Source organism: Orycteropus afer, unplaced genomic scaffold, assembly GCF_000298275.1.
Source record: "Orycteropus afer afer isolate SDZICR_OR568_19922 unplaced genomic scaffold, OryAfe1.0 scaffold00147, whole genome shotgun sequence".
NCBI classification, from domain to species: domain Eukaryota; kingdom Metazoa; phylum Chordata; class Mammalia; order Tubulidentata; family Orycteropodidae; genus Orycteropus; species Orycteropus afer.
In genome coordinates this window covers 8,185,392-8,206,959 of record NW_006921734.1, presented here as the reverse complement: position 1 = coordinate 8,206,959, position 21,568 = coordinate 8,185,392, and the positions used below count along the sequence as shown (strand labels likewise).

The following is a 21,568-nucleotide window of genomic DNA, read 5'->3' as shown; positions in this document are numbered from 1 at the left end:
ATTGAGATGTAATCCATACTGCAGACTGTATTCTTCAATCTTCATCAGTAAGTGCCTCAAGTCATCCTCACTTTCAGCAAGCAAAGTTGTGTCATCAGCATATCACAGGTTGTTAATGATTCTTCCTCCAATCCTGATGCCATGTTCTTCTTCATATACTCCAGCTTCTTGGATTATTTGCTCAACATACAGATTGAATAAGTATGGGGAAAGGATAAAACCCTGACACACTCCCTTCCTGATTTTAAACCATGCAGTGTCCCCTTGTTCCATTAGAACAACAGCCTCCTGATCAATGTACAGGTTCCTCATGAGCACAATCAAGTGTTCTGGAATTCTCCTTCTTCTCAATGTCATCCACAATTTGTTATGATCTACACAATCAAATGCCTTTGCATAGTCAATAAAACACAAGTAAACGTCTTTCTGGTATTCTTTGCTTTCAGCCAAGATTCATCTGACAGTAGCTATGATATCCTTTGTTCCACCTCCTCTTCTGAATCCAGCATGCACCTCTGGAAGTTCTCTGTCAATATACTGCTGCAACTGTTTTTGGATTATCTTCAGTAAGATCTTATTTGTGAGTGCTATTGATGACATTGTTTGATAATTTAAACATTCTGTGAGATCACCTTTCTTTGGAATGTGTACAAATAGGGATCTCTTCAGTCAGTTAGCCAGGTAGCTATTTTCCAAATCTCTTGGCATAACCAAGTGAGTGCCTCCAGTGGGGCATCCATTTGTTGAAACATCTCAATGGGTATTTCGTCAATTCCTAGAGCCTTGTTCTTTGCCAATTTCTTCAGTGCAGTTTCGACTTCTTCCTTCAGAACCATTTGTTCTTGACCATATGGCACCTCCTGAAATGGGTGAAGATCTACCAGTTCTTTTTGGTACAGTGACTCTGTGTATTTCTTCCATCTTCTTTTGATGTTCCCTGCATCATTCAATATTTTACCCATAGAATCTTTCAATATTGCAACTTGAGGCTTAAATTTTTTCCTCAGTTCTTTCAGCTTGAGAAATGCTGAGCATGTTCTTCCCTTTTGGTTTTCTAACTCCAAGTCTTTGCATATTTCATTATAGTAATTGGCTTTGTCTCCCCGAGCTGCTCTTTGAAATCTTCTGTTCAGCTCTTTTATGGAGCTCTTTTATGGATGACTTTTATGGATGACTGTAGGTCAAATTATTGATGTTTGTCTAATTTATGAAAAAGAAAAATGTCTACCCACTTCTTCACTATGCTGAGGATACCAAACTTTCTTTCACTTTCATCTCCATTTTATCTTCATTTAAAGATTAACAAAGTAAAAACTCAAGTTTCATCTTCAGGAATATCAACAAAAAGATAATCATAATTTTATGACAGGTTGAAAAAAAGAGGTGTACCAGTAGGTATGGGAGGTTTGATTTCCAAATCAGAAGCTCCTAAAGAAACATTTTCTGAAAATGCACAGTGAAAATTTTTTTCTATCTTAGATAATACTTTAAGAGCAAATATTTCTTCATTGTAATGGAGCTTGTTAATTGTGTATGACTGCAAACATCATTTAGCAACACTGGAGTATTGTTCCCAAGTTCAGTCAATATTTCCAGAAGCATTGTAGGTCTAGGATGAGTAATTAAAATTCCTAGTTCAGACTATATATTTGCATGCATATTCTAGCCAATAGCTATTTATCTCCCACCTACCCAGCAGGCCATACTTTAAATGTATGCACCTCTGTTCTGAGATACATTCTTCTTCCTGAATTATGAAATTACTCAAAGAAGTAAGAGTTTAGCCAAAACAAACTTTAAGGAGTGGAGAATAGTGTGATAGAGATGAAACTCTTAAAACTCTTAAACCCAGGCTTATAAGTTGCATTTGAACTACACAATCACTTAGAATTCAAAAGTAATCTGAAGTATAGGAAGAAAGGGAGTATAGTAAACTGGATCCTAAAAGGAACTGTTCAGTCTCTCAATCTTTAATTCTCTAATTTAAGTGTCCCAAATCATCTTTTCTCTTTACTCCAATCCCAAATTTAGGACATAACAATATATTTTCCTTAATTCCAAGTTTATCTTTTAAATATACCAAGTACAATGTAGTCACAGTTTATGTGTAGGAAACCTGTCTGAAGACCTTATTATTCAAAACTCACATAATTTCCCCATAGAAATAAGCAGAAAGTAAAGAAGATGACAATTCAGAGCTGGTAGATCTATGACTACTTATTTAAACGGAAGCACTCAGTGGAGAGTCAGAGGTAATGCTGAGAAAATACAAATATATTCACTTCATTCTTACAAAGACAGCTATTTAGTCTTACTTATTCAAAGCATTTTATTATATTTAATATCTCTTCTAAAATCATTGGCTTCTAGTAGGGTTTTTAGCACCAGAACTAACACCACCACTGATGATGTTATTGTGGGAACTTAAATATTTTAAATTACAATAGCACTAACTATTAAAATAACAACACAAAAATTGCCAGAATCACTTGCAGAAGTTCCAACTAATGTTAAAATTCTTCAGGGTTCTGAAACACTGGTGTTGCTATTCTCCAGCAAACGTGGTGCTACCATGTGACAATAATGTAAACAGATATTACAATTCACCTAGGATGTATATTTTTCAAATTTTGAATATGCTAATCTTTAATTACATCCAGGTGACATAACTGGAAATTGTATAGCACTGTACTTCAATTCTCCATTTCATCTGGGGACATCAACATAGCAAACACCTCAAGATACTTAAGGTCCATGCCAACACTACCCACTCAGTTTTTTAGTCTACAAATTGTTGTTGAGCACCTATAATGTGACAGAACACTGCTGGGTGCATAGTAGATACCTAATAAATTTTCAGTTTGAAATTTTCACTCAAATTATGTTTAGACAAATATCTATACATAAAGATAACCAGATCTCAACCAAAGACCTACTTACGACATATGACAAAAGAGTGACTTTACTCATATTTTATATTCATGAGGATTTGACCTTATGAATATAAAAAATATTTCGGAGATGTGATCAATAGAGACATTATTTATAGTAGTGATACTGAAAACGAGATAAAGGTAGAGGGAAAATATATAAAGTCTGACCTAAAAGGTCACCAAATCCATCTAGGTAGTCACACCATAACCTTTGGAAATCAGCTACTCCATCAATCCTTTTCTGTATCACAGTCCATCCTCCTCCTCTGTAATCCATGTCACACATCACCTAAAATCGACACAGAAAAGAAAAATATTATGCTATTGTTTTCATTCTTCTCTAATATTACATAGTGTATGTTTCATCCTTAAGCCTAAAGAAAGATAAGACATTTCCACTGAAAATTTGTGATGTTATACGCCATTAATACACTAATAATTTTAAACTTGTTAGAAAACACAGTACTTATTCTAGAACAAACTTGTAGCATATCAAATTACAGTTCCTGAATCAGTTATTTAAAAAAAATACATAAATGATTGTAGCATTTTGAGGTTATCCTTTTATTTTTCAAACGTATTAAAAAAAAAAATACTCAATGCCAAGTCATTTCCAACTCATGGAACTATCCATAGGGTTTCCAAGGCTGTAAATCTTTATAGAAATAGACACCACAGAGCAGCTAGTGGGCTCAAACAGACAACCTTTTGGTCAGCAGTTGAATCCTTTAACCACTATATCACCAGAGTTCCTTCTTCAAATCTACATGTCAGTATTTTTCAGTTTAGTACTAACAGTATTGATCTGATGTGGCAGAATGACATATATTTCTTTGTAAATTGTTTTTTCCTTTGAATTAAAACTTATTTTTTATAGTGTTAAATATGACTGATACTGCTTACTCTTTGCTCCAGCAAGCCCACAGGGCCTGTGTTCAGATGGGCATCTTCAGACATAAAGGAATGTCTGTGCCCACATTTCAGCAGGCTCCATAAGTGCATCTGTTGGTGCTATGTAAAATGTCACTGAGAACATCTCCATAAAAGACCCATAGGAATGACAAGGGGAGAAAACCAGAGAGAGAGATCAAATTTCTCTCCTTCAGAAACTTCCCACATGGAAAGAGAGAAAGGCAATGTGGAAAAAGTCAGGGAGCCAACGCTTTCCCAAAAGAGAAGTAATTATTCATCCTACTCCTCACAAAATTAGAAGCTTTCCCTTTCTACATCTGTTCAGGCCCATTTTTGAGTATGTAAGACAAGTAATTTATGCAATTTTTCTTATTCCCAGTTCTCATCTATGAAAATCTTATGACATCTTGTCAATAAAAATTCAAAAATAATATTAGTAACTTTAAGAAGAGAAACTGGTAGTATCTACTTAGAAGAGATATTTTATTGTTGAATAAAGACAATCTATAAGCTGCATCAGTCAGTATCATCAACTCCCTTATGCACAAAGAAAAAAATACCCCAGAAAATTAAAGCTATGTATAAATATATCACTCATCAATTAATATATAATTTTTAGTAGATATTTCTATTAGAAATCCTAGCATAGATGTCCTCTGGGTAGAGATATTAATATTTTTATTAAATTTAAGAATGGATCTGTATCTCAGTTTTTGTCACACACCAGCATAAGATTTTTTTTTTTTTTTAATTTCTTATGTAATCATGTAAAATTGCTTATCGTCAAAGGAAATTATAACCACATGTGGAAAGAGAAATCAGAGATATTTTTAGTAAGCCCCAAACCAAAGCACACAATAATTCTCTCATCCCCATCAAGTAATTAAAGCAAATAAATATTTATATAGTCAAGTTCTGCCTGCTATAAGGGCAATATACGATCCTGCACCAAATGGATTTACTTTAAAGTGTGCAACCATAAAAACTCAAATAGAAAAGTGAAAAATAAACTGTCTAGTCTTTTCACTGGTTTAGGAGTCAGACTTACAGAAAACCAAACTTTGAAACTGGAAAATTTATTAATTTACAGAAAAAAAAAATCTAAATATTAAAATAATTAAACTGTTACTATTAATTAAATTGTTTGTATGCTTTTTTTTCCCCACATAATAAGGGGAAAGGGCCCCTAGGTGGCAGAGATAGTTTGCACTAGGCTACTAACCTAAAAGTTGGCAGTTCAAACACCCAGCAGTGCTGTAGAACAAAGGCCTGGTGATCTGTTTCCAAAAAGAAAATCCTATGAAGCAGTTCCACTCTGCAACACATGGGGTCCCCACGAGATGCCATCAACTTGTTAGCAAGGGATTGGGTTTTCAGCTTTTAGTAACTAAAACCTTACCTCAAATGGGTAAGTAGCTCCTTCCGGGTGGATTATATATAAGCCACTTGGCGTTTTGGTGACAGAGCCAATGGTGTCTTTAATATCAGTGCAATCCAAACCTAGACGAGTAAAATTCATTATTTAGGATATGTTCATATGTACATTTAAGACTTAGTCATTTTATAGCAGAAAATTGATAGTGTTATCTGAAATTGGTATTACAATCTCCATCAATAATGTGCCAGACTTCTTGAAGATGAACACTGTTTTCAGTTTTAGAAATAAGGAGAAAATACATGGAAAAATAGGAAATAAAGAATTTATGCTGCAATGAGCCTTCACTAGTACAATCACTGTTAGTGTTTCGTATCCTATACTATTTAAAAGTTCCATTTGGGATCAACACTTACTTAACATATTTTTAAATGATGCCTTCTTTTTCAAAAAAAAATATAATAATAATACCCTTTCAGCAATCTAGGTATATCTTCGTCGGCAGGATATGTAAAGGAAAGCTATATAAGGGGAGAGGAGGAAACTCAAGGGATAAATGGATTAACTACTATTGACGAATATTTGATTACTCTATTTGAAACTGCAAAGACTCCAAGGGGTTTGGAGACTACTATTACCAAAGTAGGGAAAATCATCTCACCAAGAAGAAATTACCCTCAGGGCAATACCCTGCTCTGTTTGCAGCAGTTGGAACGGGAGCACCCTACAGTTATTCTCTCCAAAGCATCCCACTCTTCAGAGGATTGTAAACATAGGTACATAAAGATGGATAATCCATTTTAGTATAAGACATTCTATGTGGTATCTCTTAATATAATAAGAGATAAGTTCAACCTACCTTCTCTGCCCCACATTGAACTGCTCAGGTGTTTTGATCTGTCTCAGACCTGTATGGCCAAGAACTCAAGACTTGTACTTTGTTTGCCAGGATACTGCACCCAAGATATGGCTTCTCAGTTGCCTTCATCAGAAACTGAGTGCTGACAAAATCTGAGCCACACTATGCTCCACACAGGAGCTCTAGTAGCATAGTACCTAAGGCACTTGACTGCTAACCAGAAGGCTGGCAGTTCAAACCCACCAGCCACTCCTCGGAAGGAAGGTTGGGAAATCCTACTTCCGTAGTGATACTGCCTCGGAAACCCAAGGAGGGGTCGCTATGAGTCGGGGCCGACTCAACGGCAAATAACAACAACAACATGCTCCACACACTACTTCCTCCTGGAATCCATGCAGATTCATGTCTGAGGTATGTCATGGTACCCTCATAATAGCCTCAATTACCCAGCTAAACAAAATATGAGAGCATGGGACTCAGAAGCCCAATGCCAGGGTTAGAGCCCTAGTTCTACTTCTTCCTAGCAAGAACAATTAACCATTTGAACAAATGGCTTTGCTTGAGTAGTGAAGAATGTCTGCCTGCCATGATTTTTGTGCTCTTTTGCTATCTGTCTAGATGGGATCAAACTGAGCACAGCAACTCTAGAGATTGGAGGGGAATCTCGGAAGGCAGGGAGCTTGTGTCAACAGGGAAGAGCAACTCAGAAAGGGAGGGTGGAAATGGTTGGTTGCACAGCTCAAAGAGTGTAATCGATGTCACTGAACTGTACATGTAGAGACTGTTGAATTGCTGTGTGTTTTGCTGTGTATATTTCCAACAACAAAAATAAAATATTTTTTGAATACTTAACTTAAAGCCTTACTTTCTTCATATGTAATGTCAGAATAATAATGCTAACCATTTCACAGTGATATTCTGAAAATTTAAATAAACATACTGCTGTTGAGTCGGTTTTTGACTCATAGTTACCCTACAGGACAGAGTAGAACTACCCAATAGGGTTTCCAAGGGTCACTATGAGTTGGATCTGACTCGAAGGCAATGAGTTTGGTTTACAGGACAGAGCAGAACTGCCCCACAGGGTTTCTTTACAGAAGGAGACTACCTCATCTTTCTCCCAGAGTGGCTGGTGAGTTTAAACCACCAACTTTTTTTTTAGCAATCAAATAGTTTAACCAGTGCACCACCAGAGCACTCCTTAAAATTCACACTGTAAGGCTTTATGTAAAGTACTTAGCACAGACCCTAACACATAGTAAGTATACAGAAAATGCTCCTACAAAATCACAGCTGTAAACAAAGTTTGCTTTCCCCTCCATTTCCAGGAGACATAAAAGAGTTGTTACTTTTGTTCTGCATTGTTAAGAGATATTCTTATTATAATTTATACCCAGAGATATGATAGAAGTTCACATTCAACTACTGATCTGGGTTGGAATGTCTGCTTTTCCATTACCAGAGAAATAAACATGAACAAATTATTTAGAATGTCTATGCTTCATTTTCCTCATCTGATGATGATGACAACCATAAAAAAAAAAATTTAAAAAAATCCTTATATTGCTCTTACTATTTATCAGGCACTCTTAAGAGCTTTTCATGTATTTACTCATTTCATCCTTACAACATGCTAGAGGGTAAATACTATCTGTTTGCTAACGAGGAAACTGAGACCAAAGAAACTGTGAGTCAGGGATTTGAAGCCAGGCAGTCTGACTTGAGAGTCCTTGCTCTTAACTGCCACTTTATACTACTTATCTAGGGACAGATATGGGAAATAAATGAGATACAACAAAATAATAAAAAATAATATGTGAAAGTGCCTGTGTTAGTATCTGGCACATAGGATATTTATAGTAACGTTCATTCCTTTCCCTTTGTAAGAAAAAAGAAATATCATACACTACGCCCTGAAGTATATTTGTTTGATTGGAACCTTTTGGTATTAATTTTAAATTAGAAGGTTCATAGGGTATCTTTCTTAGAAGCTCAAGCTTCTAGGTATTACTATACTGTACTGTAGTATTCAAGTTTATTTCTGTCTTAAGTTTCTTTTCTTTTTCTTTTTCAAATTTTACAATTTTATAATTTCAAATTTGCAAGTGTTTGAACAAATTTTAAAATTTTTTTTACAAGTGGGAGGAACTCTGAAACTTTCTCTTCCCTCTAACTAGAGATTAGTTATTAGTAAAATAAAAAGGGAGACCAGAATACAGTTACATAAAAATGATACTACTTTCAACAGATTCAGGATATCTTTATACAGCCATGACTTTTAAATGGTCAGAAAATTTACCCAATTTAGAAAAATATACATTGTCTGCAATGTAATTTGCTTAATGGCAGATATCACTTGTCTAGTTTGCTAGATAATAGTGAGCTATATTTTTTGCTTTGTTTTGTTTTTTTAAAAAAGAAAAAAAAAACATATTAAATGCTTCAACCTGTTCTGGGCAAAAAGGAACTCTGGTGGCACAGTGCTAACGGAAAGGTCAGTGGTTCAAACCCACCAACTACATCACAGAAGAAAGATGTGGCAGTCTACCTCCATGAAAATTTATAGCCTTGGAAACCCCAGGGCAGTTCTCCTCAGTCCTATAGGGTCGCTGTGAGTCAGAACCAACTCTATGGCACAGGTTGGGCTTTTTTGTTTGTTTGTTTCATTCAAAAAAAAAAATTTAAGCAATAAAAGACAAATATTAAAAGACTGAAATACCACAGTTCTCACCATGTGACTGAACTGGTCTCTGAGGAAAAGGGTCCAGCTGTTTTCTAAAAACTTCTGTAGTCAAAAGAAGAACTCGATTCATGAGCTCATTAACCTAAATACACACACACATTTAAGCAAATTTATATTTGAACAAACCTCATTTAGCTGAATTCTGAATAATCGCTAAGCCTTTCGTAAGCCCAGCTCTGAATTATGTAATGATGCATAGTTTTCGCCACCGAATCCCTTACTACTTTAACAAATCACTACAGGCATAGCTAAGTATCAGTCACTAAGCTCGGCAGTGTCTGTCTCCAAAACATTGTCTGTCTCTGCCCGTTTCTGTATCTCGCTGCTCTTGAAGTTCTGCTCCTCATGTCTTGCCTGTACTTTCCCATTTCATCTCCTTCCTCTTCCCTCTGCCCTCCCCCAACCATCCTCCACACCAGCTGCCAATCTGTTCATGTTCATTTCACTGTTCAGATACCTCGGTGGCTCCACAATATGGTATGATTTACTTCCTGCCTACCTCAATTTTCCTTACACACTCTTAACCTCACCAACCACTATACTCCCCACTTCACCATTGACCAAGCCCAAGTAGTTTCTCTTTGACTCAAACTTTGTAACCTTGGAAGCATTTATTCAATTTTCATGTCTCAGCTAACAGGCTTCCTTCTTTAGGAGGCCTTCTTGAATCTCACCCTTTTCAGCGTCCTCATTCCAACAACATCAACAACACTTTTTCAATGCAGTACTTTGTCTTTTTTGTTCCCATAGACTACATGTTCCTTAAGGCCAGGCCCATTTTTGTATTTTCTGTTTGCCTGAGACTTATTATGATGCCTTTCACATAGCAAGCACTAAATGGATGTCTGTAACATAATTGAATGAAAGAATGTGGTTGTACTTTCAACAAACTATATGTCCATATACATATGCAACGACAACACAATACTAAAAACTCCATACCTGATTAGATAAATAATCCAAGGAAGCTTGTTGCTCATCCATCATATTTCTTAGTAGTTTTTTGGTACTTCGTGTGTAAGAAATAATAGAATTTTGCAAATTTCCTTAAACCATAATAAAAATGGCTAATAAATGTTACATTAATACAGGAAACATGGAAAATATAAAATTTCACATTATTTTGTATAAATATATAAACACAATAATACCCCACTTATCTAAATACTCACGGTTATATATTCTAGTTAGTACATTTTTTCTTTAATTCAGAATTAACCTTTCTTAATGATTTCCAAGTAATATAAAAAAAAACACACTGCTGTGGAGTCAGATCCAACTCATAGAGACTTCTTGGGTTTCCCAGGCAGTATCACTACAGAAGTAGATTGCCCAACCTTCCTTCCCAGGATGGCTGGTGGGTTTGAACTGCCAGCCTTCTGGTTAGCAGTGCCTTAGGCACTAAGCCACCTGAGCTCCTTCCAAGTAATATAGATAGAATACTCAAAATAATTTAATCTGCTGTAGTTGAGAGACAACATTTGGAATATCAATTCTTACTTTATAAGAGGAGAGGTATAGACACAGGAGATTCAAGATTCATCAGTTCTTACTATATAAGGTAATAAAAGGCAATAATCCCATACTATGAAAGTTGATTTTAAAAATAACTCTTTGCTTACATTTTTTCTCTTAATGCTGTATTTTTATATAAATAAATTGCAAACACACACACACACATTTAAAAAGAATAAAATAAAACAGGAGCTCTGGTAACATAGTGCCTAAGGCATTTGACTGCTAACCAGAAGGCTGGTGGTTCAAACCTACAGCCACTCCTTGGAAGGCAGGTTGGGCAAACTATTTCCATAGTGATACTGCCTCAGAAACCCAAGGAGGGGTTGCTATATGCACCCTCAAAATCAAAGGTTTTGGCTAGTTACTTTCTGACTGAACTTATAATGTACATTTTTCTTTTTTACTAACTTTTATGTAGAAACAATCATACTTACAGAAGAGTTACAAGAACAGCACAAAGAACTTTTTTTTCCCAAAATTATTTTAGAGCAAGTGCCCCTGTTGCTGCTTCATCTCTGAATAATTCAGTGTGTATTTTCTACACCAAAGACATTCTCTACAACTTAACCATCAAAATCAGGAAATAAACATTGACTATCTTATCTTTTTCAGATCCTGTGAAAATTTCACCAGTTATACCAAAGATGCCCTTTATAACAAGTGAATCTATATATTATTGCTTACTTTGTCCTTTTAAAAATTTTATTGCTATATTACAAAATTTTATTCTAGCACTAAAATATATTAATTTTTATTTTATTACCATCTCTCTTTTTTATTTTTAGTCTCTCACTGTCTATTAGTTTCTTCCTGGATTTAGATATCTGTGCTAATAGGCACAGATTCTGTGTACTAACTGGTTTGAGAAAAACCAGTTGCACTCACTGGTTTGAGAAAACTGAGATCCTTGTATCACAGAATTAGCTACACTGAAGTGAGTTTTCATAATTGTGACCTAAGAGTTAGAATTCTATAGGAACTGGTTCAAATTATCACCACCTCCTCTTCTGATCTCCCTTTTTCATACCTGACCCTGCATACATACAATAAAAAAAAGAAAAAAACACTGCCATTGAGTCAATTCCAACTCATAGTGACCACATTGAGTTTCCCAGGTGGTAAATCTTTATAGAATTAAATTGCCCAGTCTTGCTTCCATGGAGTGTCTGGTGGGTTTGAACCACCACTGTGCTACCAGAGTTCCTTATACATACAATAGACCATGGAAATCATTGCAATGTTACTGAATAGTTTTAAACAACAATCAAGACTTTAGAACTTTATTTTTAATCATTTGCTACCATAAGTCAGGGAGCTCTGGTAGCGTAGTGCCTAAGGCATTTGACTGCTAACCAGAAGGCTGGTGGTTTAAACCTACCAGTGACTCCTTGGAAGGAAGGTTGGGCAATCTACTTCCGTAGCGATACTGCATCGGAAACCCAAGGAGGGGTCACTATGAGTCAGGTCCCACTCGACAGCACCATAAGTCAAAGGAGCCTTGGTGAAGCAATGGTTAAGCACAGCTAATGGAATGGAAGGTGGCTGTAACTCACCAGCAACTCCACGGTAGAAAAGACGTGGCACTCTGCTCCTAGAAAGATTGCTCACTGCTGATGAATCAATTCTAATTCATAGCAACTCTACAGGGCAGAGAAAAACTGCCCCACAGGGTTTCCAAGGCTGTAATCTTTATGGAAGTAGACCACCACATCTTTCTCCTGCAGAATGGCTTGTGGGTTCAAAACTGCCAACCTTTTAGTTAGAAGAGAGTACTTAACCACCGCACTACCAGGGCTCCTTCCCCTAAAGATTGCAGCCTAGGAAACCATATGGATCAGTTCTACTCTGTCTTATAGGACTGCTATGAGTCGGACTCAACTCAACAGCACCAACAACCATACTTTAGTTGTGGAATTTGTGTTATACCTATTATAAGAGTTGCTTGCTATGAATGTATTAGTTTTCAGTATGCCGTCTCTGAAACTTCCTAGTGATTCAGATGAAGATAAGAAAACAGCCCTAGTTAAATCAGTACAATATTATTATCAGTGCCCTCTGGCTTTCCCCCTATCTCTGCGGTCAACTGATGCCACAAGATTATAGAGAGGAGGATCATTAATTTACCAGATACTTACTAAGCATCTACTATGTACCAAACACATAAAGCCTCTGGCCTAGGATGATAAAGATGTAGATAAAATGATCCAGACACCATTGTGTAAAACAGTCTGGCAGTTCCTCAAAAAAACAGAGGCAGAACTGTCATATTGCACAGAAATTCCACCTCTAGGTATCTACCCTAGATATCAAATAGAAGTGACACAAACAGACATATGCATATCTATGTTCATCACGGCACTATTCACAATTGCAAAAAGATGGAAACAATTTTGGTACCCATCAACAGATGAATGGATAAGTAAAATGTGGCTCATACTTACAATGGAATATTACTCACTGATAAAGAAAAGTGAGTTTCCAAAGCACCTTGGAACATGGTTGGACTTGGAGAACACTATGTTGAGTGAAATAAGTCAATCACAAAAAGTAAATATTGTACATTCTCACTTTAATGAAATAACATAAACAAGTAGGAGTTCTGGTGGCATATTGCCTAAGGCACTTGACTGCTAACTAGAAGGCTGGCAGTTCAAACCCACCAGCCACTCCTCAGAAGGAAGATTGGACAATCTACTTTTGTAGTGATACTGCCTTGGAAATCAAAGTAAATACACAGAAACTAATGGCCATTAGTGGTTATCAGGGAATGGGAAGGGGGATTCACTCTCTAGATACAGGCACTTGTTATTTTTGGTGATGGGAAATGTAACACCAAATGGGAGTGAATTGTAGACAGCTTGATGAAGGTAAACAATGTCATTACAAAGACAAAGTAAAGAAAAAAGGACCTTTTGGTAATTGGTATGGCATATATAATGTTGAAAAAACAACAAAAACAATGAAAAATGTTTGTTTGGGTACATATGTATGAATGTAGGCACATCTATGTATATGTTTATGTGTGTGTGTGTGTCCATAAATAGGTATATGCTTATGTATATGCATCTATGTGACTGTATGTGTATACATTCATATATATAATAAAGCACATGGGAGTACAGTTATGGATACTTCTTAGACATAATCAAATACCTTGCAGGATTGAATTTTTGAACTTGAAGGATTAGGACCATAGTCTCATGAAACAGTTCAGTCAACTGGCATAATACAGGAATATCTTGTTTTATTGTGTTTTGCTTTATTGTACTTCATAGTTACTGCATTTTTTACAAATTGAAGGTTTGTGGCAACCCTGCATTGAGCAAGTGTATCAGTGCCAATTTTCTAACAGCATGTGCTCACTTCATGTCTCTGTGTCACATTCTGGTAATTCTCACAATATTTCAAACTTTTTCTTAATACTATTGCATACTTAATACACTACAGTATAGTGTAAACATAACTTTTATATGCACTGGGAAACAAAAATATTCATGTGACTTACTTTATTGCAAAATTTTCTTTATTGTGGTGGTCTGAAACTGAACCCACAATATTTCCAAGTTATACCTGTATAGTCCATAAAGTTATGCCTACACTCTAGTTTGGTAAGTAGTATCTGGGGTCTTAAAATCTTGTGAGTGGCCATCTGAAATACAACTACTGGTCTCTACTCATCTGGAGCAAAGAGAAAGAAGGAAACCAAAACTCAAAGGAAACATTAGCTTACAGAACAAATAGTCTATACAAACCATGGTCTCATCTCAACTGAGACCAGAAGAAATAGATGGTGCCCAGCTATTGTTGTCAACCACTTGGAGGGGGATCTATGTAGGAGATTCTAGATAGAGTGGGAGAACAATGTGGAACAAAACACAAAATCATTTTTTAAAAAAGTGGGGGGAACAGGTTTGCTGCTCTGATGGAACCACTGAGACTATGGCCCCTGGCTACCCTTCAGGTCTGGAACTGAACCCACTCCTGTGGCTTCCAGCTAAAGAAAAGGCAAGCAAATGGGCTGAACATTTACATTAGGTAGATACACTCCTTGGAGAGAACAATCATGGGAGAATAGAGCGGCTGTGTATGCACAAGGAGACAGCTCAGGGGGTGGAAGTGCGTGGAGGGAGGATCACAGGAGGGGGTGGCTGTGGGGAGGAAGTGGGAGAGGAGCTGTTGCAATAAATAATAATAATTTAAAAAACAGAACTACTGGGTTGGTTGAGATTGAAAGTTTCCCCAAGACTGTTGCCCTGAGACACTCTTCAAACCTTGAACTGAAGCAAATCACTGAAGTTGTCTTGTAGCTGAATAACAAATCAGCTCAAAAAATAATGAATATCCCTCTTAAGTACTGTGCTCCACTAAAAAAAAAAAAAAAAATCACCTTTATGGGACGAACCAGTCAACAATTGCTTAAAGTAAAGATGAGAATGTAAAAGGGCAGGAAAGCTAGATTAATGGAAACAAAACAACCAACCAGAACAGAAATAGAGAATGTTCATGCATTGTGAAGAATATAACCAATATCTCTGAACAACTAACTTGTGTAGAAATTGTTGAGTGGGAACCTAACCTGCTATGTAAACCTTCACTGAATATGCAACAAAATATTATTTTTAAAAAAGAAAATTATTAATGACCAAAAAAAATGACCCAGACAAATTCTAAGGTACATTTTTCCTATACCTATCCCAAAAATAATAAATCGTATACCTTTACAACTATGGTTATTTTTAATACTTACTACACATGAAATGTTTTTCTTCTCGTGTAATTTTAAGCTTAACATCATATGATTCCTCACAGTTTTCCTTATAAAGAGTATCATTACTTTTATTTTCATCTTTTGCATTAGATACATCTTCTGCAAGGTTGACAGATGAATAATCCTTTACATTAAAAAATAGAAAGAACAAAAACAATTAAATATATTATACAATAAATAAAATGATTATTAAAAATTTTAAAAAAGAACAAAACACCATTTGATTGCCATACTGCGGTGGCTCGCATGTTGTTGCAAGGCAGGAGGCTATGATGCCACCAGTATTTCAAATACCAGCAGGGTCACTGTCCACTGTGATGGACAGGTTTCAGGGCAACTTCCAGACTAAGAAAGACTGGGGAGAAGGATGAGGCCATCCACTTGTGGAAAAAATGGCCAATGTAAACCTCATGAATAGTGGTAAAACACTGTCTGATATATTACTGGGAAGTTTTATGAATAGCCCTGAAACAATGTCTGATACAGTGCCAGAAGATCAACTGCTCAGGTTGGAAAGCATTCAAAATACAATTGGGGAAGAGCTGTCTCCTCAAAGTAGAGTTGACTTTAGTGGCATGCATATAGTAAAGCTTTCAGGACCTTTATTTGCTTGATGGGACATGACTCAAAATGAAAAGAAATAGCTGCACACTTCTATTAATTGTCGGAGAATGGAATGTATGAAATATGAATCTAGGAAAATTGGAAGTTGTCAAAAATGAAATAGAGTGCATAAAGATCCATATCCTAGGCATTAGTGAGTTAAAATGAACTGCTATTGGTCATTTTGAATCATACAATCATATGATCTCCTATGCTGGGAATATTTGCAGCTGTTTCTTCCCATTTTGAGTCAAACTCTATCAACCAATGGAGGTCCTGAAAGCTTTACTCCATCCACATCATTAACGTCGACTCTACTTTGAGGAGGCATCACTTTCCCAGTCGTAGTTTGAGTGCCTTCTGACCTGAGGGGCTCACCTTCTGGCACTGTCATCAGACAATGTTTCAGGCCTCTTCATAAAATTTTGCAGTATATGAGAAAGTGTTTCACTGCCATTCACAAGGCTTTCACCAGCTAATTCTTTGAGAAGTGGATGGCCCCTTTCTGCTTTCCAGTTTGTCTTAGTCTGGAAGCTCTGCTGAAACCTGTCCACCATGGGTCCACAATCAACACCAATGGAAGCAGCAGTCAAGAAATGAGATGACATATTGCACTGGGAAAAATCTGCTGCAAAAGACCTCTTTAAAGTGCCAAAAAGCAAAGATGTGTCTTTGAAGACTAAGGTACACCTAACCCAAGCTATAGTATTTTCAGTAGCCTCATATGCATGTGAAAGGTGGAAAATGAATAAGGAAGACTAAAGAAGAATTGATGCCTTTGAATTGTGGTGTTGCTGAAGAATATTGAAAGTACCACGGACTGCCAAAAGAATTAACAAATCTGTCCTGGAAGAAATGCAGCCAGGAATGCTCCTTGGAAGCAAGAATAGCCAGAGTCCATCTCACCTACTTTGGTCATGTTGTCGAAGGGACCATTCCCTGGAGAAGGATACCATGCTTGGTAAAATGGTGGGTCATGAGAAAAGGAGATGGCCCTCAATGAGATGGATTGACAGTGACTGCAATGATGGGCTCAGGTATAGCACAGATTGTGAGGCTGATGTAGGATCAAGCAGTGTTTCGTTCTGTTGTACATAGTTACACATGAGTCGGAGCCAACTTGAGGGCACCTAATACCAATAACATCCAGGAATGAAAAACTGAACTGTAATGGTGTTGTATTCATGGTCAAAATGAATGTTTCAAGATCTATCCTGAAGAACAATGCTGTCATGATAGGATAATATCCATGTCTACAAGGAACATCAGTAATACTACTATTACTTCAAATTTATGCACCAACCACAAAAGTCAAATATGAAGAAATTGAGGATTCTTACTAACTTCTGTAGCCATAAATTGTCCAAATATGCAATCAAGATGTATTGATTACTATTGGTGATTGGAATGAGAAAGTTGGAAACTGGTAGTTGGAAAACATGGCCTTGATGATAGAAATGACGGAGACCACATGATGGAATTTTGCAAGACCAATGACTTATTCATTGCAAATACCTTTTTCCAACAACATAAATTGTGGCTATACATGTGGACCTTGCTAGTGGAATACACAGGAATCAGATTGATTATATCTGTAAAAAGAGGTGATGGAGAAGCTCTATATATTCAGCCAATACAAGGCCAGAAGCTCACTGTGGAACAGACCATCAACTGCTCATATGAAAGTTCAAATTGAAGCTAAAGAAAATTTTTATAAGTCCATGAGAGCCAAAATATGACTTTGATTATATCCCACCTGAACTTAGAGACCATCTGAAGAATATATTTGATGCATCAAATACCAGTGACCAGAAACCAGGCAAGTTATGGGATGACATCAAGAACATCATCCATGAAGAAAGCAAAAAGTCATTAAAAAGACAGGAAAAGAAGAAAAGACCAAAATGATGTCAGAAGAGACTCTGAAACTTGCTCATGAATGGAGAGTTGCTACAGCAAACAGGAGAAAAATGATGAAATAAAAGAGCTGAACAGAAGGTTTCAAAAGGCAGCTTAAGAAGACAAAGTAAACTATTAAAATGAAGTGTGCAAAGACCTGGAGTTAGAAAACCAAAAGAGAAGAACACACTCACCATTGCTCAAGCCAAAAGAACTAAAGAAAAAACTCAAGCCTTAAGTTGAAATATTGAAGGATTCTATCACCAAAATATTGAATGATGTGGGAAGCATCAAAAGAATATGGAAAGGTTGAGTTCCAGTGATATGGCTGAATAGGCAGAAAGACTATACACAGACCCTCTTCAACAAAGAAAAGGGGAACCAATTAACACAGATACAGAAGATAATTCTAGAGTCCAGAGCTTTGAAGGGAAGGATATAGAACTGGACTAAACTCCAACTAGTAGAAGAATTAGCATGAAAACACCAAAAAAGGAGACATACGGAGCTGTGGTCTGTCAACAATCCTGACAGCACAGACAGCTTGGATATTGCTGAGTGGTGTTAGGACCTAAGAATTAACCTAAAAATTGGCCCTGCTAACCAAGGGCTGCACAGAATGCTCTGGTGGCTGATGAATAAGGGGAAGCCCAAAAAGGAAGGTGGACTGAGATGTGGACTTCTGCCTGTCTGGAGGATGCAGCCATTTTGAATGTTTACAAGTGGTTGGACCATTTTGGATATTTAAAGCAACAGCATTCTCCCAGATTCCAGGGACTCAAAAATAGGATCCACTTGCCAAAAACCACAAAGACATTCCAGACACCAGCAACTGGAAAGGTGCAATATTTCCTTTATTACTTTTATACCCCACACCCTCTTGGTGAACAGAGGTGTACCCATCCCTCACTCCCACCCACCTTCTGGGGCAACATGAATTCCATCCCAGTCTGTGTGCTTGGACAGAGCCTGGGTACCCTGCCACTCACTGTCCAGATTATTTTTTCTCCTTTTTTTTAGTTTGTTGTTTTGCCTGTTTTAAAATTATTATTATTATTATTATCTTTTTATTATTATTCTTTATTCTTCCCTTCTTTGGTACTAGTTTTCAGATTTTTCTCTCTTCCCTGTTCCTGGTACCAATTTTTTTCTTTCTCACAGTTAACCCCATTCCCTGTTTTTCTTTTTGCATTTTTCCCATTTTTTCTTCATTATTCTCCTACTCTACCTTTTTTTCTTATTACCCTCTCCCCAGATACTGTGGGTTTTCTTTTTCTTTTTTTGGTGATTGTTCCTGTGTGTTTATGTGGTGGGTTTTTTGTCCATGTGCTTTTAATTTTTGATGGTTTTTTGATTGTTTTTTTTGTCTAACTGAGTGGGAGACAGCAACAATGCCTATATGACACAACTACACCTGCACCTCCTACAGCTCCACTTACTGAGTGAGAGCCACCACTTCCTTCTCCACCAACTGGCCAATGATAAACAACCACCAAGAAAAGCCAGATTTACCCTTAGCCGCTCTTCACAAACAGTAAAGAGATCTAAATACAACAATGTCACAATATCTCAGAGACAAAAGAACATTATAGTTCACACAAAGAAGCAAGATAAAGTGGTAGAAACAAGGAATCAGGGTACAGACCCAGAACACATTCCTGAGGAAGAAGCAGAATTGGAATTCCCTGATAAGGAATTTGAAAGAATTATATTTAGGTATCTTCAAAGGATTGAGAGACAGATAAAGGCAAACACTGAAAAAATTAAGGAAAACACAGACAAAACTCTAGAACAATTTCAGAAGAAAATACAAGAACAAAATAAAAATATATAAATGACACAAACTCTACAGACAGAAATCCAGAAGGTTAACGCTAAATTGTCAAAAATAGATAACACATTGAAAGGGAAAAGGAGTAGAATTGAATCAATGGAAGACAGAATTAATGAGATTGAAGACAAATGCCTGAATACTTCTTAGGAAAGGAGTTAATCAGAAAAATAGATCAAAACAAAATGAAAAAAAAGCCTAAGGTTCATGTGGGATACCATCAAAAGGATAACCTACGTATAATTCAAAGTCCAGAAGAGGAAGAGAAATAGAAAACCACTGAGAAAATTGTCCAAGATTTGTTGAAAAAGAACTTCCCTGATATGATGAAAGATGAGAATATATCCATTCAGGAAGGCCAACAAAACCAAACCAGGCTAGATCCCAAAAGAAAATCAACAAAATATATCATCATCAAACTCATCAAAACCACAGACAGAGAAAGAATCCTGAAAGCAGCATGGGAAAAACAAAAAGTTACTTAAAAAGGACAAGCAGTAAGAATAAGCTCGGATTTCTCGGAAGAAACCATGCAAGTGAGAAGGCAATGGGATGGTATATATAAAACCCTGAAAGAGAAAAATTTACAACCAAGAATTATATACCCAGCAGAACTGTCCTTCAAATGTGATGGTGAAATTAGGAGATTTCCAAGTAAGCAGAAATTAAGGAAATTGGTTAAAACCAGACTAACCTTACAAGAGATACTAACAGAGTCCTCTGAACAGAGAACCAATAATAGCAAACAACAACCGACCATTAACACACAAGATGACATTACACAGAAACCAACACAGCTATGGAAGTATCCAAAGTAAAATAAGCATACAAGATTGTAAACAGGGAACCAGAGACATCAACTGGCAAATGAGGACAACCACAAACCAAAAAGAGGGGGGAAATACTGTGTAGTTACAGAATTTCTAAATGGTGAGGAAGTCAAGAGAGTTGCAAGACAGAATGGACTGTTCTAAACTCAGGGAGAAAATTATAAATCACAGGGTAACCTCAAAGAAAAAATGATAAACCTTCATATCACAATAAAAAAAGAGGACAAACACAAATATTTAGCAAATACTGAAAGAACAGTAACAAAGGAAATGATAACATGATTCATAAATATAATGAGCTCAGGACAGAAAATTATATGGAACAAAGAAACCAGGAACACCAGGAAAAAACACATAACAAAATGACAACAACTAATTCATATTTGTCAATAATTACACTGAATGTCAATGGATTAAACACACCATTCAAGAGACAGAGAGTTGCACATTGGATAAGAACATATAACCCATCAATTTTCTGTCTATAAGAGACATAGCTTAGAGACAAACACAAAAACAGACTAAAAATCAAAGGTTGGAAAAAGATATATCAAGCAAATGGCAACTGTAAAACAGCAGGAGTGGCAATATTAATTTCTGATCAAATTGACTTTAAGACAAAAACCACCATTAAAGACAAGGAAGGACATTATTTAATGATTAAAGGATCCATTGAACAAAAAGGTATGACTATAATAAGTACCTATGGATCCAATGAAAGAGCCCCAAACTACATAAAAATCAGACTTTAAAAGAGTTGAAAAGGCAAATAGATGACTCCACAGTCATAGTGGGAAACTTTAATATACCACTTTCAATGAAAGATAGAACAATTGGAAAGAAACTCAGAACTAAGATGTGGAAGAGCTGAGCAATACAATCTACCACCTTGACCTTATAGACACCTACAGAGCATTTCACCCAACAACAGCACAATATATATTCTTTTCCAGTGCACATGGAACATTCTCCGTGATAGCCCATATGTTAGGCCATAAAGCAAGCCTTAATAAATTTAAAAACACTGAAATACTGCAAAGTATCTTCTCAGATCACAATGCTATCAAATTAGAAATCAACGATAGGAAGATCAACAGAAGAAAAGCAAACATGAAAATCAAACAACACCCTCCTCAAAAACAACTGGATAACAGAAGAAATAAAAAATGAAATTTAAAAAATTCTTTGAGTCAAATGAAAATAATACAACATACCAAAATTTGGGGGACACAATAAAAGCAGTAATCAGAGGCCAATTTATAGCAATAAATGCATAAATGCATATATCAAAAAAAAA

At 36.3% G+C, this 21,568-nt stretch overlaps 1 protein-coding gene across 1 annotated transcript in view; it reads right to left on the bottom strand.

The window, feature by feature from the left end:
- Window positions 1–21,568, bottom strand: part of ANGPTL5 (angiopoietin like 5) — a 39,116-nt gene that overhangs the window by 6,419 nt on the left and 11,129 nt on the right. Inside the window, exons 2-6 of the mRNA XM_007946026.1 lie at window positions 15,088–15,232; window positions 9,765–9,868; window positions 8,811–8,904; window positions 5,245–5,345; window positions 3,102–3,222 (exon numbers count right to left, since the gene is read on the bottom strand). Of these exons, the coding sequence (XP_007944217.1) occupies window positions 3,102–3,222; window positions 5,245–5,345; window positions 8,811–8,904; window positions 9,765–9,868; window positions 15,088–15,232 (565 nt within the window). The remainder of the gene's footprint in view (window positions 1–3,101; window positions 3,223–5,244; window positions 5,346–8,810; window positions 8,905–9,764; window positions 9,869–15,087; window positions 15,233–21,568) is intronic.